Below are 14,559 nucleotides of genomic sequence, written 5' to 3' on the forward strand. Positions count from 1 at the left end.
GTGAAGCCTCTTGCACAGATGTATTTTACTCTGATGACAGCAAAAATTGGTAAGATAAGGAATTTTATTAATAGACTTTCCTCCATCCACAGTTGTAATAAAGAGGGAAAGAAATGGAGCAGGAAAAAAACAAGGTAAAACAATAACTAAGGCCCACTTTCTTTATGGTCTTAATCAACAGGTATTTAACAATTGTTTTATTATTCCCATTACACTTTTATCCTGTGCTTAACACTCTTGGCCTGGGAAGATGCATTCCTTCCATTCTCTCAACACCTCATGCTCATTTTGGATGTTGGATGGAAAAAATTCCTCAAAATCAACCCATCCTTTCTGGCTACTAATCCACCTGTCCCTGGGGGACCAGGGTGATGGAGCATCTTCTTTAGTGATGTGGCAGATGCTCCATCCTGGTTTGGCATCTGTAATGCTGGGGCAGTAAATTAAAAGACTCCCACGAAAGGCAGCAAGACTATTCCAAAAAATCCCACAGGACTGGGGTGTGTTTGGAAGGCACATCATCAAAGAGAGGGAGACCAGCAATGTTTTGGCTGAGGTGTGCCTGTGGATATGCAGCTGAATGGAAAGTTAAACACTTTTAAACAGCACTCTGGCCCCCAACAGCTTTCTAACTTCCTTAGATTTGTGTGCAGCTCAGGCAGGAACGCCTCACTCTCCATGGGCCAGGAGTCAGGAATTCTCTCCTTGCAACAAATCACCCAGAGGTTCAAAAAAACCCAAAGCTTCAGGCAATCACAGTGTGATTATGTTCACCCTTCACACAGAACCACTGTAGAACAGTTTGGGTTGGAAGGGACCTCAAAGCTCAGCTCATCCACCCCCTGCCCTGGTTTACTGTATTCCACTACACCAGGTTGCTCCAAGCCCCATCCAACCTGGCCTGGAATGCTTTTGCTTCCTTAGTCACCCTTGTAGGGATCCTGAGAATGGATGTGACAGGTTCCTCTCTCTTCTGACTCTCAGTAATGGCTTCATAACACTTCAAAGTCTGGCACTGTGGAAACCACTTGCAGATCCCCCACGGAATGTCACCAGTGGACAAATAACCCAGAGGCTTCCAGAGGAGATGTGCAGGGCAGCATTCCCACAGAATACAGCATGTGGAAAAACTTCCACTTTCCCGTTTCCCTACCTCAGGTAGGGCTCTAACTAGATCCTGCTCCTAGAGAACTGCTGCCTGCACCTCCCCACCTCACCCATGTAATGTACAAATTGGTCTGGGAGCTCCCTATCACAAACAGGGAGTTGAAAATACTGAACCTACCCCATTCCCTCGAGTTTCCACATTTCCCTAATTCCCACATTCCTTGATTTCATGCTGTCCCTACTTTCTTACTACACTCACAACAAGAGCCACCACCAAAAAGCCTATGTTAGATAAGAAGCTTTCCTCCTATATACTCAGCAAATGAAGGATCAGCAGATGGAAAGGAATCTGTTCCCAGTCCCAAAGCTCACCCCAGCTCGGTGGGACACAACCTCCTCCATCCAGCTTTTCCCCAGAACTCAACACCAGAGAAGAGGAATGAAAGAAGCACAAGAAAAAATTAAGAGTACATCTTAAAAAAAAAAAAAAAAAAGGAAAATTCATATTAATTACATTCATCCATGGAATTAAGCGGCACCACCTCCCCACCTCTGGCTTAGCCAGCTCTCCTCAGTGCAGGATCTTCAGGGTGACCACCACAGGAGGCAGCGAGGCTGGGGAATTCCTCTGCAGGGATCCACTGCTGCTTATTTATGTAGATAGGCATCGAGCCAGAGCTCCCCTGAATCTTTCAAAGAGCTGCCAAGAGAGAAACAAGGGAATGAATCCCATGTTCCATCCAGAGCCTCGTGGGGAGAATTCCCATCTACAGACGAAGCAAAGGAGATCATGGAGTGGTCTGGGTCAGAAGGGACCTTTAGAGGCTTCCCCTCCCCTTCCACGTCCTTCTCATTTCTGCCACAGCACTGGAAAACCCTGGGCTTGGGAACGCAGTGGGTCAGTACTCACTGCACGATGTCTGCGAAGGCCGTGAGCAGAGGCTTGCACTGGTACTCAATGCCATGCTTGGCACACAGGGACTTCACCAGAGGGGCCACCTTCCAGTAGTTGTGCCGTGGCATTGTAGGGAAAAGGCTGTGGGAAAAGGAGATGGTGATTCAATGGCATCCATCAGCACCGCACGGAATTCCGGCCCCTCTGCTGTGCCTAATTCTGGGAGTGCCCCAAGCTCCCCTTGTGCCACAGCCATGGCAGCTCTGTGATGGTCCCTCTCGTGTCCCTTCAGTGTCTGTGCTGGGAATTCCCACCCCTGTGCCAAGCAACTCAGATCTGAAGTGCTGCTGGTGCTCCAGAAATTCTCTTTTCCGAGTTCCCGTTCCATCCTCACACAAAGAGCACAAAATGAACCCACGTTATCTTTTGTTCTTGTCTCAGCTGACAGAGGGACCTTGCAGGCTCTTCAGCCCTGGTGTAACTAGCACTCCTTGGAACTATTCCCAACCCCTGTTTCCACTCACTGGTGCTCGATCTGGAAGTTCAGGTGGCCACTGAACCAGTCATTGAAGAAGGACTGATGAACGTTGCAGGTTGCCTGGAGCTGAGAGATAAAATAAAGAAGTCCTGTTTTAAGTGTTATTTTAGCAATGCCCCTTCTCAAACACAGGTTTCTCATCCCCACAGGAATTCTGGCTGGACACAACAGCTCCAGCAGTTATTTCCAGCCAACACAGGGTGGCCAGGCTAAGACAGATGGACTTTGCATGCCCAGAACTGTCACAGAGCTCCATCAATAAGGTCTCACCTGGGTAGAGAACCAGTCCACGTTCTTATCGTAATCGATGTGCATGGGGATGTGATTCATTTGTGTGACCCAGACAAACCAGTTGCTCTCTATAAACCTGTGCAAACACAAAAACCCATCACAGACCACACACCCACGATGCGACAAGCCACTACACAACACTTGTGCACACACCAGCTGGTTGTTGCCTGACAAAGTGAACACCAGGAGCCCCAAACATCTGATCAGATCAGACCTACACACAACTTCCACCTCCTGCAGCCTGACAGGAAACCACCCCTGCCCCACTGAAAGTATCGGGAGAGAGAACAACAGGGAGTGATGAGAAAAATAACCAGGAGGCTGGAGAAAAGCTGACACAAAGGATTGGTATAAAGTGGGCAGAGAAAATGTTGGAATTACAAGCTGGATGATACCTGACTAACAGGTGGAGCCCCAGGGTACCCTTCACCCCCAGGAAGGGCAAGTAGGTGAGGAAGAATCGGATGTAGAAGGACATCATCCAGGCCAGGTCCTGTAGCAAAAGGGACAGGGAAAACTTCATTAAGAAGAAGAAGAATTTCTGGGTTCTGAATTTACCATTCCTTCCTTTAAAACCTCCCTCAGGAACTTCTACTGATTGATTTTTCCTCCCCAGCCTCATCACAAAGCAACCTGGCACAAGCCATTCCTGTGCTCAGGAATTATCCTGGTTCCATGGGCCCAGCAGAGGGCAAACAGCAGACAGGACACACTCTAAAGCACCATGTTAACCTCTGGATCTAAAGAGGAACCAAGCAGTGAGAAAATCAAAGCCCAGAACACCAGAGAACATTTTTGTTACCTCGTGGATCTTCCACAGAAAAAGGCCCTTTAGCAAGCACCACTTCCCCAATCTACACCCACATCCTTTGCTGCAGAGAGACACACACAACCCCAGAGTTCCTCCCAGTAAATCTGGCACTGGAATTCATCCCCAAACCCAGGAGAAGCCCCACCTGGCCCCATGGAGCTGACTCACCACCCACTGCTTCCGCTGCACAACGAAGTAGAAGATGTACCACTGGAAGTAAAGGGGCACCAGCGCCGGGGGACCGACTGGAGGGACAAACAGAGCCATGAATTATCCCAACAGGATGGGATGGGGTGGGAAAAGGGGCAGAGTGACTGCTGCCCATGGAACTGCGGAGGGGGAGGTTACTCACTGATGAAGAAGTACTTGTGCTGGTGGTTGTACGGCATGAATTTCTTCTTCTGCACACCAAGCTGTTAAAATACACAAATTACTCAGGCCCTGAAGACACCTGTGCACGCACTCCTAAACTTCCAGGAGATGTCCAGTCCAACCAAGCCAGCATCCACCGTCCCCTGGAACCTCAGCCTGGATGAGTTTTCACCCTGCCCTGGGTGCAGGAGGGGCTGGGCAGTGCCTTGCATGCACACACACACGCAGTGACCTGCACAGGAAGCTCTGCCCCTACAGAGGGCACAAGCTGCCTAAAAATGCTGAAATTGAAACCCACACAAACAGTTTGCTGACAAAGCAGAGCTTCAGAATCAAAAAAACCCCCCAAGCTATGGTACTGTTATGATACTGTTAGTAAAGATGATGGTGTGTGGAACTCCCACCTCCTTGCAATTAGTCTGGGAAACAGAGAAATGAGCATCTAGACATGAAACTGTGTCCACAGGAATGATGGTGAACAGATCATCTTCCCTCTGAGGCTGCTCATTTTTCAGTGTTTGCTGTATAAACATAACAGATCAAGCCACTGGCTTCCTTGAGGAATGCCATTATATCCCTGTACATGTTCAAACTAATTCCCAACAGCCCATCCCTTAATTTCAATGCAAATCAGAGCGTTTAAAGTGACACTACAAATGTACATAACTTTTTTTTAAAGGACAGCAAATGCTAAAGCCACTCAATTAACTTTCAGAGCTGTACCAGAAATAGAGCTGGACTCTAGATGGGAGCCACTCTGACACCCACTGCCAGGCTGAGACCACCAAAATAGCTTATTTGATCAGGAATTGTAAGAGTTCCAGGCAGCCCTGGCTTGTCACCTGCTGCTTCCATCCCCAGATCACTACAGTTAGTCACACTGATCTTGGTAAAAGAGAACAGCTTGTAATTCTGATCTTCATAAAACTGCAAGTGTCTCATCAAGGGAAATAGGAACTTGTAATCATGGCAAATATTTCATTCTTATCTCCCAACACTGCAAAAATAACTTTGAGTGAGATTTTAAGAACCTAAAGATCTCAGAATTACTAGAATGTTACTGAGGAATATTAGGACTAGTGGAAGGCAAAGCAGCACTATATAAAATCAAACTAATTGGTATCCAGTCTCCAAGCGCTCTGCAGCTTCCCAAATTTGAGCCCTCCTGCTGCTGCCTCCCAGCTTCCCTCAGGTCTCACCTCCACAGAGAGGGTTTTCCCCAAAGCAAAGAACAACGGGTGCATGTTGACATCGGGATCCTTCCGGAAGCAGTTGGGTTTGGCGTGGTGCTGGAAGTGGAGGTGATTCCACCAACTGGCTGGGGCTCCCTGTGGGAAGGGAGGAGAAGAAAATGCCCTGAAGAAGGTGGATCTTCTGCCCTTAGTTCTCTCCTTATCCTGGGATTGGTTCTGGCTGCAGAGCAGGGCTCTGGCAGCCCCTCCCCACACCCAGTGTCCACCTTGAGATGGCCGATGACGAACTTGTGCACCCAGTGGTTCCACCTGGACTTGCTGAAGACTGACAGGTGTCCAAAATCATGCTGGAGCCAGCCAGCCTGGGCCTGGAATTAAGAAAACAACAGTGCTGCTGGGAAAAAGAACTGCCTGGAGGATCTGTGACTGAAAAGGGCTTTCTTCTCCCACTCCCACGCTCCTCACAATGTATCCCTGGATAGCAAGAGCACTTCCACTGCCAGGTCCCAATCCAAACTCTCCTTTTTCACTACACACCACTGCACTCCAGACTCTGCCTAATGACTTTTAGTCCTGGACCGTTGTTTCCATGAGGAAGGAAAGAAAAAATAATGGGAAAAAAACGGCCATGGAGCTGAGAACCAGCATTTATTCCCTCACAAAACTGCTCTGAAATCGGCAACAAAGTCTCCTTTAAGGAGCAGCTTGCTGCTGCCTCCTCTGAGTACTTGTAATTCCAAGGGGATCTGCTGGCCACGGGAGGAATAGCTGGGGCTTTGAGAGCTGCTCTGCCCTCTCCTCTAACTCCCTGCAAGTTCCCATGGGAACACGGTGGCTTGGCCCCTGCACACAGCCTTGGAGTTCTGGCACCGTGGAGCTCAGGAGTGGGGCATGGCTTTCATGGTGTGGAGAAGGCTGGAATAAGGAAGGCTTTGATGGAACATGGGGAGGGAAAAGCGAGGCAAAGCCTGCTCTACCACAGCAGCATGTGTAGTTTTGCCCTTTTGGGGGAATCCAGAGAGAAGCAGGATTTGGGGAAGCCCATGATGATAAAATTTCTCCCCTGCTTACGGCAACGAGCACCTAAGCCCCAAGTTTGGCTTTTCGAGGCTTATTATATGTAGTTGCTCACCTGGACAGTGCCCAGAAGCACTGCAGAGAAGAGGAAAGGCACCAAGGATGCTCCAAAATACCAGATGATAAGCCAGGCTGCAACATCCAGCACCAAGATGTGGCAGAGATAGAGGAAGAAAAAGGCATGATTGGGCTGGAGAAGCCCCATCTTCTCCACGGTCGCACGGAGCTCACGGAAATCTTCCACCAGCTTTTTCTGTGGGGACACCCAAAAGCATCCACTGGTTGGAAAACACCTCAGAACACGAAGAGGAGCATAGTTTTCCCGCTCAGGGATGAAAAGGGGGAAAGCTGAGGGTCACCTGGAGACAAATCTTTGCTAAAACTACAAATGATGACACGAAATGGAGCTTCAGCCGAGAGTGATTCCAGGAGACTCTACGATGTTAGGTACAGGGAATTTTGTCTGCCAGTAGGAGAAGTTAAACAGTGCAATTTCACCCCAAATACCAAGTTTTTAAGCTCTTACATTCTTGCTGGGCTCAAAGCTGGGCTGATCTGGTGCCAGTTCCCCAATCAGGAGAGGGCTCATGTACTTCCTTACCAGTGCCTTGTCAAGATGAAAAGCAATGAAAGGATCCTGAAACACAGACAGAGGAACAGGATGGAGGAAAACCAGGTGGCAGCAAAAGAAATCTATTCCATGACATGCTGGACCATTCAAAAGATCCCTGTTAGGGAAATCAGTTACTTTTATTATTTAAATGTAATGTCAATCTCCATGGCAAGCAGGTGAAAAAACCCATGAGTGGCTGTTATCACCACAGATTCTGTCCCTGTATTTAAATTACAAATTCCCTGGGCACTTTGGCATTTAATTCCTGATCTCCCACTTACCTCCTTTTCCACATTTCTGTCCTGATGCCCAAATTAGCATATTTTGACAATCTCCCTCAGCCTAAGGATGTGGGGCGTTTTTAATTTTCTGGGACAGTATTTGCTTGCTGGGCATCAGTTTGGAAGATTCCTGCACCATGCATTGCTTATCACTATAATTACTAGGCCATCATTGTGTGCTTTTAAAATAAAATGTGCTTTTAAAAGATCTCTGGTCAGGAAAGGGGTTAAAAAACTGGCTGATGTTGCCAGCTCTGGGTCAGCTGTAGCATCCTCCCTGCTCAGGGTCACTGAATAAAGGAGGGAAGGAGAGAGGGGACCCAGCACTTGCATTTTCTCATTGGAAAAGGGGGGAAAAAACGGGGAGGAGTATGTGGGCAGAGCAGGGGAGGATGGTACCACACACTTAAACCAATCCTTTCCATGGAGGTTGTACAACCTGGGAGTGCAATCCCAGCTTGCAGGGGGTCAGGGGATGGCTGACTGCACCTTCTAGAAATCACACAGCAAACCAGGGAAGTTCTTCCTTTACTTCCCATTTTCCCCCGGTTTTGAGGAGTCTCATTCTTTTGATCCCCGGGGACAAAACCACTGGAAAAATAAAACTTGGCAGGGGGTTCTGAGCGGTCAGCAGTTCAACTGCAGCCGGCAGTGGCACTGATATCATCACCTAAAGAATGCAGCTGGCTGCAATCCCACCATCCAGCCCGGCTCACACCATGGGCTAACCCTTTTCTGGTCACAGGAACACAGAATGTTTGGGTGGGAAAGGCCCTTCAAAGCTCATCTCTTTTCCCCCTGCCACGGACACGTTCCACTAGCCCAGGCTGCTCCACGCTCCATCCAACCTGGCCTGGAACATTCGCAGGGATGGGGCTCCACCACTTTTCCGGGCAACCTGTGCCAGTGATGGGGCTTTGAAAACGCACGTGTGCACCCTGCCCTCACGAAATGTTGCAAATTCACGTATTATTTTTGGCTTTAAATGATATTCATACGATGGGATCTGCACGTGGAGATCTCAAATTCCATCCTGACCAAAACACAGTCCATCAACACCATCCTAGAAGTAGATTCACACCCCATACCCACTCTTGGGTCGAAACGCACGCATTTGGAGAAATTCATGGAAAAGGCACAAGCAGACAAAGGAAGGAAACACCACTGGCAAAACCACCCCACACCCAACCCGAACAGCATTTACTCCGCTCTGCAACAGCCGCTGGCACTGAGACGGGAATGATTAATTTCTTTTGCGTGACTGAAATACGAGTTTCAGTCATTTTTTGCTCGAGTGCCATCTCTTGGGTTCGGGAAGTTCGAGGAGGGCGAAGGCGCCCCAGCACTTGCAAACAACAGCTCTGCCACCGCGACACCCGCGTGTGCCGCACGGGAGGCAGCTCCCGATATTCCTACGTGTGCAGAAATCACCGACCGGTTTGGGTTGGTTTTGGCTTTTTTTTCTTCCCCCGTAGCGGTTTTTAGCCATTCCATCAGCAACGCTTCCTCGTAACAAACAATCCCGAACAATCCCCGGCGGAGCGTGCGCTCCGTGTATTCCCTCGCGCACGGCTCCCAGCGTACGCGCGGGTGTCACAGCCGAGCATCCAAACGTGCCACACGCGGGCTCCCTGCCGCGTCCCTATCCCGAGGGATCCTCCTCCGCGCTCAGCTCTCATCCATCCATCCATCCATCCATCCATCCATCCATCCCTCCCTGCCTGCCCGGGCTGCCGGGGCCGCTCACCGTGGCGTCCTGCCCGGCGTAGTGGCTGATGACCCGCGAGCCCCCCGGGTGTCTCCGGCAGAAGTGGCTGATGTCGTACACCTTCCTGTCGATCACCAGCCAGCGCTCCTGCGGCGCCGGCCCCCGCCCGCTCCGCTGCCCGATCTCCTCCCAGGTGAAGCGCCGCATCCCCCCCCGGCCGGGCTCCGAGCCCTCCATGGCCGGGATCGCCTCGCCCGGGCTCGGCTCGGCCCGGCTCCGCCTCCCCGGGGCCTCCCCACCCACCCCGGTCCTCCCCGCCCACTGGGCTGCGCTCGCCGTGCGCCCGCCCTCGGGGCCGGGAAGGGTGGCCGGGAGGCGGGCGTGTTCGGGGATGGACAGCACGGGACAGGAGGAAACTCGGGCTGTCCGGGCTGGGATGCTTCCCGGAATCATTTCGTTTGGAAAAGCCCGCTGAGAGCAGCGAGTCCCCCAGCACTGCCAAGCCCGTCCGTCACAGAATCACGGGATCGTTCGGGTTGGAAGGGAGTTCTGGAGATCATCCAGCCCAACCCCCTGGCAAGGCAGGGTCACCTGGAGCAGGTGACACAGGAGTGCATGCAGGTGGGTTGGAGACTCCAAAGAGGGAGACGCCGAGACGCCACACCCTCCCGGAGGTCCCTGAGCAGCCTGTCCCGGTGCCCTGCCGTCCTCAATGTGCAGGTTCCTCACGTTCAGGTGAAACTTGTGGAGTTTTAATTTATGGCCTTTGCTGCTCGTCCTGTTGCTGGGCACGACGAAAACGTGTCCCCAAGTGTCACATGCACACGGCTTTTAAATCCCCCCAGCTGATTCCACCACTGCCCTGGACAGTCTGGTCCAGGGCTTGCCAACCCTTGACAACAATTTTCCCTCATACCCAACTTAAAACCTCCCCTGGCACAACTTGAGGCTGTTTCCTCTTGTCCTGTCACTTGTTGCCTGGGGGAACAGACCGACCCCCACCTGGCTCCACTGTCCTTCCAGGGAGTTTCCCTTCCCCACGCTCAAGTTCCTTCTTTTGAACCACTTTTACAACCTGTTTCTCCTTATTTCTGGGCTGATTGTGACTTATCTTCCCTGCCCTTTGTTCTGCTTCCCGTTTCCAGCAGATCTCTCCCTCTCTTCCATCTGTTCTGCCTCTCCCTTCCAGCTGCCTCAGCCTCTCCTGTTCCTAGGGCTCCTTTTGGCTGCTCGTGCCTGGATATGCAGCCAGAGGGAGGGAAGGTGTTGCCACAAGGTAAATCACATCAAAACCCTGCAGACGATTCTTCAGACAGCAGAATAGCGCCGGAAGAGTGAATGACGCTAAAACAGACCAATCCATCTGTGTGGGACTTCATCTACATGAGTTACAAATTAAAATTCCTCTCCCCCACACTCATCTCCCTTTCCACGGCAGCACCCTGAACTCTTCGTTATTGATCCCGCATTTCTTTGTTTCCATTCACACCTTCCAACCTGACCTAGTTACAGCAATTCCAGTTGAAGGTAACCATAGAAACAAAGAGCCGCCAGGCTGCATCCCCTCGCGTTCTGAGCATCACCTGATGGCTCCATCACATCTTGGAATTCTCTGCCTGCAGAACACTGGATCGGAGGTTTTTATTTCCCTCCCTTCAGCAATTCATAGTAATAAACATTAATAGACGTTTAGCATCTTTTTAAAATGCAACAGTTAGAACAGTGCAGCCATTATTTCAAATTCCATTTTTTCCCCATTATCAATTGCACAACAGAATATTTATCCTAAATTTAGTTGATATTTATGACTTTTTATCATGAATCCGGGGGACACACAAAGATCAGTTTTCTTTTTCCTATGCACTACCTTAAAAGCAAATAAATTCCATCTTCCTACACGAGTTAAACCTTTGGAAACTTGCTTTGAGGGATCTTAACAGGCAAAAAGCACCACTAAACTTGATTAAATCCACTGTTGTTCCGTTCATGTGCCTCCTCTGGTTTCAGCAGCTATAAGGGATGTTAACACCTTATAAACACATTTTCCCAGACAAATTATACAACAGCCCTTGGAATTCCCTTCCAAGCTCCTTCTGACGTGAAACCCCTGGCTGTGGTTGTTTTCCCTCTAGCAGATGATTCAAGACAAGCCATGGAGGCTCCTGGAATCACCCAGCTCCAAGCAGTGAAGGTTTCTGTGTCCTGCCAATTACCAGCAGTGCTTGTTTCCCTTGCCGCACTCGGGATCTCAGTGGGTGTCTCAGAGAGAAGAGCGGGACTTTTGTCATAAAAACTGCCAGGGGAAAAAAAAACAGCTGCTGTTAGAGACTCACCAGCATCCCACATCCAGCTGGGACTCCTGGCATCCATCCCTGGATGGATCACAATTAACCAGGTAAAACATGTCCTTCAGTGCCCTGACTCCTTGTTTCCCCTTCACTGTTTCCATCTCCATATCTGCTGTCACCATCTCGATGTGAGCCAGCGCCCCAGGCTACCAGGAACCACCAAAAATCCGAGGGGAGGGAAGAGATGCTCTTTGGTTCCCTCTTCTGATCTGCCTGCAGATCTGGTGACTGGGGATCACCAGAATTTGGAGAAAAGATATTAAAATTCCTTATTTCGCTACCATGATTTGGCTGGAACGTGCTTTAAAATATCCAAGTGACCTGGGTGGTGAGGGATCACTAAATATTTGGGCATCTGCTGACCAAACCAGTAATCAGGGAAAGAGGGAGATGGGCTGAAAGGATTGCAGCCTTTCTTTTCTCCTTTTAGAGAAAATGAGTTACAATGATGGATGGTGAGGTCTGAAACCACAAGGGAAAAAACATTAAAGGAAAACTAACAAATGCTGAAAACCCGTTTAAAAGGGCAGAGTCTAAAAGAAGACTCAGTTCTTGGCTTTGGCTCAGCCTAAGAAAAGCTGAAGATTCCGGGCACAGCCGAATTGTGGTGGTGTGATTTACCAGGCTCTGTCATCAGCACAATTAAAACAACCACGCTGATGGAGCAAATGAAGCAGGAAAACATTAATTTAGTCATTGTGTTACTACCAGCGAAGAGCTTGAAGCTCCTGATAGCTCCCTGTAACACCACTCCTGCACCAGGCTTAGGATCCACCGCAAGGATCTGGGTAACACCAGCGGAAGGGGGAGAAATTGGAAATATTCCCTTTATTCTTGTATTGTTGGGAATGAGCTGGAATACTGGAATAACTTGGCCTAAATGAGTTAGTGTTGTTCCTAGAACTCTCTGTTCGGGTTGCTAACACTTTATACCCACAGTAAATTCTTGATTTTCCACACAAACAGTGTCACTTCATGAAGCATTTGCTCAGTGCTCTGACCTAACAAAATTTAGATACAAAAAAAGACTGAGATTTGGGAAGAGTTTGTGTCTTGCCAGAAAAAGCACCCAGGAATTACTCTGTGTAAGGGAGGAGATAAAAATAAGCTTATCTTTTGTCCTTCAGAAGACATAAATTCAGATTAGCAACTGAGGGAGCGAGGCAGTGATTGTTCAGAGTTTTACACTTTTGAAAGCAAAACCTGAGCAAGGAAAAAAAGGAAAGGAGCTGATGATAACAGGGGAACACTGGGAGGATTTTCACTAGAAATCATGACAAAGAAGCATCAGAACAGAGCATTTCTCTCCTTATTCCTGCCCTGCTGCAGTGTGTGCTGCTTTCTGAGTGTGACTCCCTCCTCTGCTCCCCCAGCAGCCAGAGCAGTTTGTGCCCTGACCCTGATGATCCCACGGGCAGCCCGAGATCCACTGCAGAATGTGGAACCCCTGCCAGCCATGGCTGCACAATGGGGATTTCTGTTCCTCTGCTGGTTGTTTCCCTCGGAAAGTTCCTCAGCTCTCAGCCACTCTCCCAGGACCAGGGAAAAAGTGGGATATGTCAGAGTAAAAAATATCCAGAGTAAAAAATATCACAGAAACCTTTGGTAGCATTTCGTTTTAAAACCCACCTAATCACTGGGTTCCCTCACCTCAGGCTTCAGCCCCCCGTTCCCAGCCCAGCTGTTTCCCATTATGTTTGAAATTATTATTCAATTTATTGTTTATTTTTAAGTTCAGAGCTCCTCAGCCTTTCCCTCTTGTGGAAGACAGAGAAAACCTGGGGTCCTCTCTCTCCTTCCATGTATTTTTCCTTGGCAGAAAGGAAAAAGGTATCAAAAAGTCTATTAAAAGTATCAAAAAGTTTAAAGGTGCAGCTAAACCTGATTTTCACTCCATTTTTCTCCCCAAATCCTCAGCTCCTGCCTCTTTCCCCTTCACAAACCTTCTGCATGTCTTTCCCTTGTTCACTGCTCTTTCCTGCTGCCTCCTCCTCCCACCACATGCCTTGGAGCCACCCAGCCTTACCAAGTGATGGATCTCATACTATAAACTGGGGGAAAAGGAGCATTTTCCCTGCATCCATGAGGATTGCAGCACAGCTACAGGGCATTTCCACGTGTTGGTGCCAGTCTGGGTGCTGCTGTCAAAGTCTAGTCCTTTCTAAAAACCAAGTTAAAAGAAACTTCTCAGACCTTGCCAGCTCCTACGTAAAACTCAACAAAGGGATGAGACAACAAACACAGAAAATGTCTTTTTTTTTTTTTTTTTTTACCACATTTTTAAAGCTCTTTCCTCAGGATTTCCACTTCTTTTACACTAAACCAATGCATGAGAGTGTAAAGATACCTGAGCTACCAATTTTCCCTGCTTTTTCACCATTGTGGTCTATCCCAGTAAGATATCCTTCACTGACTCATTAGCTGAAGAGCAGACATGCCACTTCTACGTGGCCTCCCTGCAAGAGCTCTTCCACTCCCACATCCCCCTTCCCATCCTTCGTTCCCTCTCACGTTCCTCACCTTTTTTGCCCACATCTCGTGACTCTTTGGTTTAACTCAGGCCTTTTATGTCCCTCACACAAGCTCTTTGTGCTGCTAAAGCTACACCGGCCAGCAACCGCAGCCTTTCACCCACTTGGCCATAGAGCAGAGCCTGTTCTCCTCTCTTTGCTGGGGCTGGTTTGTGCCCCAGAAGCCAAAGAAAACTCTGAACAAGCACTGCCTGAAGCCTGACAGCCGGGCTGGCTGTGTTGCTGGAGGCTGAGAGCAGCAGGGATTATTTTAGAGGCATCTTTCAATGGCTTGTCATTAAGTTACGGTGCAATTTTCCATGGGAAATATCCACGTGGGGAGTTCTGGGCGCTGATTTTGCTTCTTTGTCCATCTACAGGTAAATTCCAAAATGTACCCAACCTCCTTACCAGCTCATTTCGTAGAATCAACATAGAATCCAGGAACGGTTTGGGTTGGAAAGGACCCTAAAGCTCATCCCATCCCAAGCCCCTGCCATGGACAGGGACACCTTCCACTACCCAGGTTTCTCCAAGCCCTGTTCAAGCTGGCCTTGGACACTTCCAAGGATGGGGCAGCCACAGCTTCTCTGGGAAACTGTGCCAGGGCCTCCCCACCTCAGAGGGAAGAATTTCTTCCTGAATTGTACATATCCAGGATTAAAATTCCCAAATTCAAAGAACTCAGCAAACTTTTCCCTCATCACAGGCAACAAGTTTCAGGTCCACCTTAATGTGGTGTCTGGCTGCAATTTAGTCCGATCCTTGTCACAGGGCTATTTTGAACCAAACTAAATAAAACGAGCAAGTCTTAG

At 49.1% G+C, this 14,559-nt stretch overlaps 1 protein-coding gene across 1 annotated transcript; it reads right to left on the reverse strand.

The window, feature by feature from the left end:
• Positions 1-46: 46 nt before the first annotated feature.
• FADS1 (fatty acid desaturase 1) lies at positions 47-9,181 on the reverse strand. Its single transcript, XM_032111897.1, has 12 exons — positions 8,926-9,181; positions 6,811-6,921; positions 6,340-6,537; positions 5,474-5,575; positions 5,214-5,342; positions 3,995-4,055; positions 3,811-3,887; positions 3,227-3,324; positions 2,811-2,907; positions 2,527-2,606; positions 2,018-2,143; positions 47-1,807 (listed from the first exon to the last, which is right to left on the reverse strand). Exons 1-12 carry the CDS (start codon positions 9,121-9,123, stop codon positions 1,756-1,758), a joined length of 1,329 nt encoding a protein of 442 aa, XP_031967788.1. The 5' UTR covers positions 9,124-9,181; the 3' UTR covers positions 47-1,755.
• Positions 9,182-14,559: the final 5,378 nt, after the last annotated feature.

The sequence above is a fragment of the Corvus moneduloides genome, chromosome 6 (genome assembly GCF_009650955.1).
Source record: "Corvus moneduloides isolate bCorMon1 chromosome 6, bCorMon1.pri, whole genome shotgun sequence".
Classification (NCBI taxonomy): domain Eukaryota; kingdom Metazoa; phylum Chordata; class Aves; order Passeriformes; family Corvidae; genus Corvus; species Corvus moneduloides.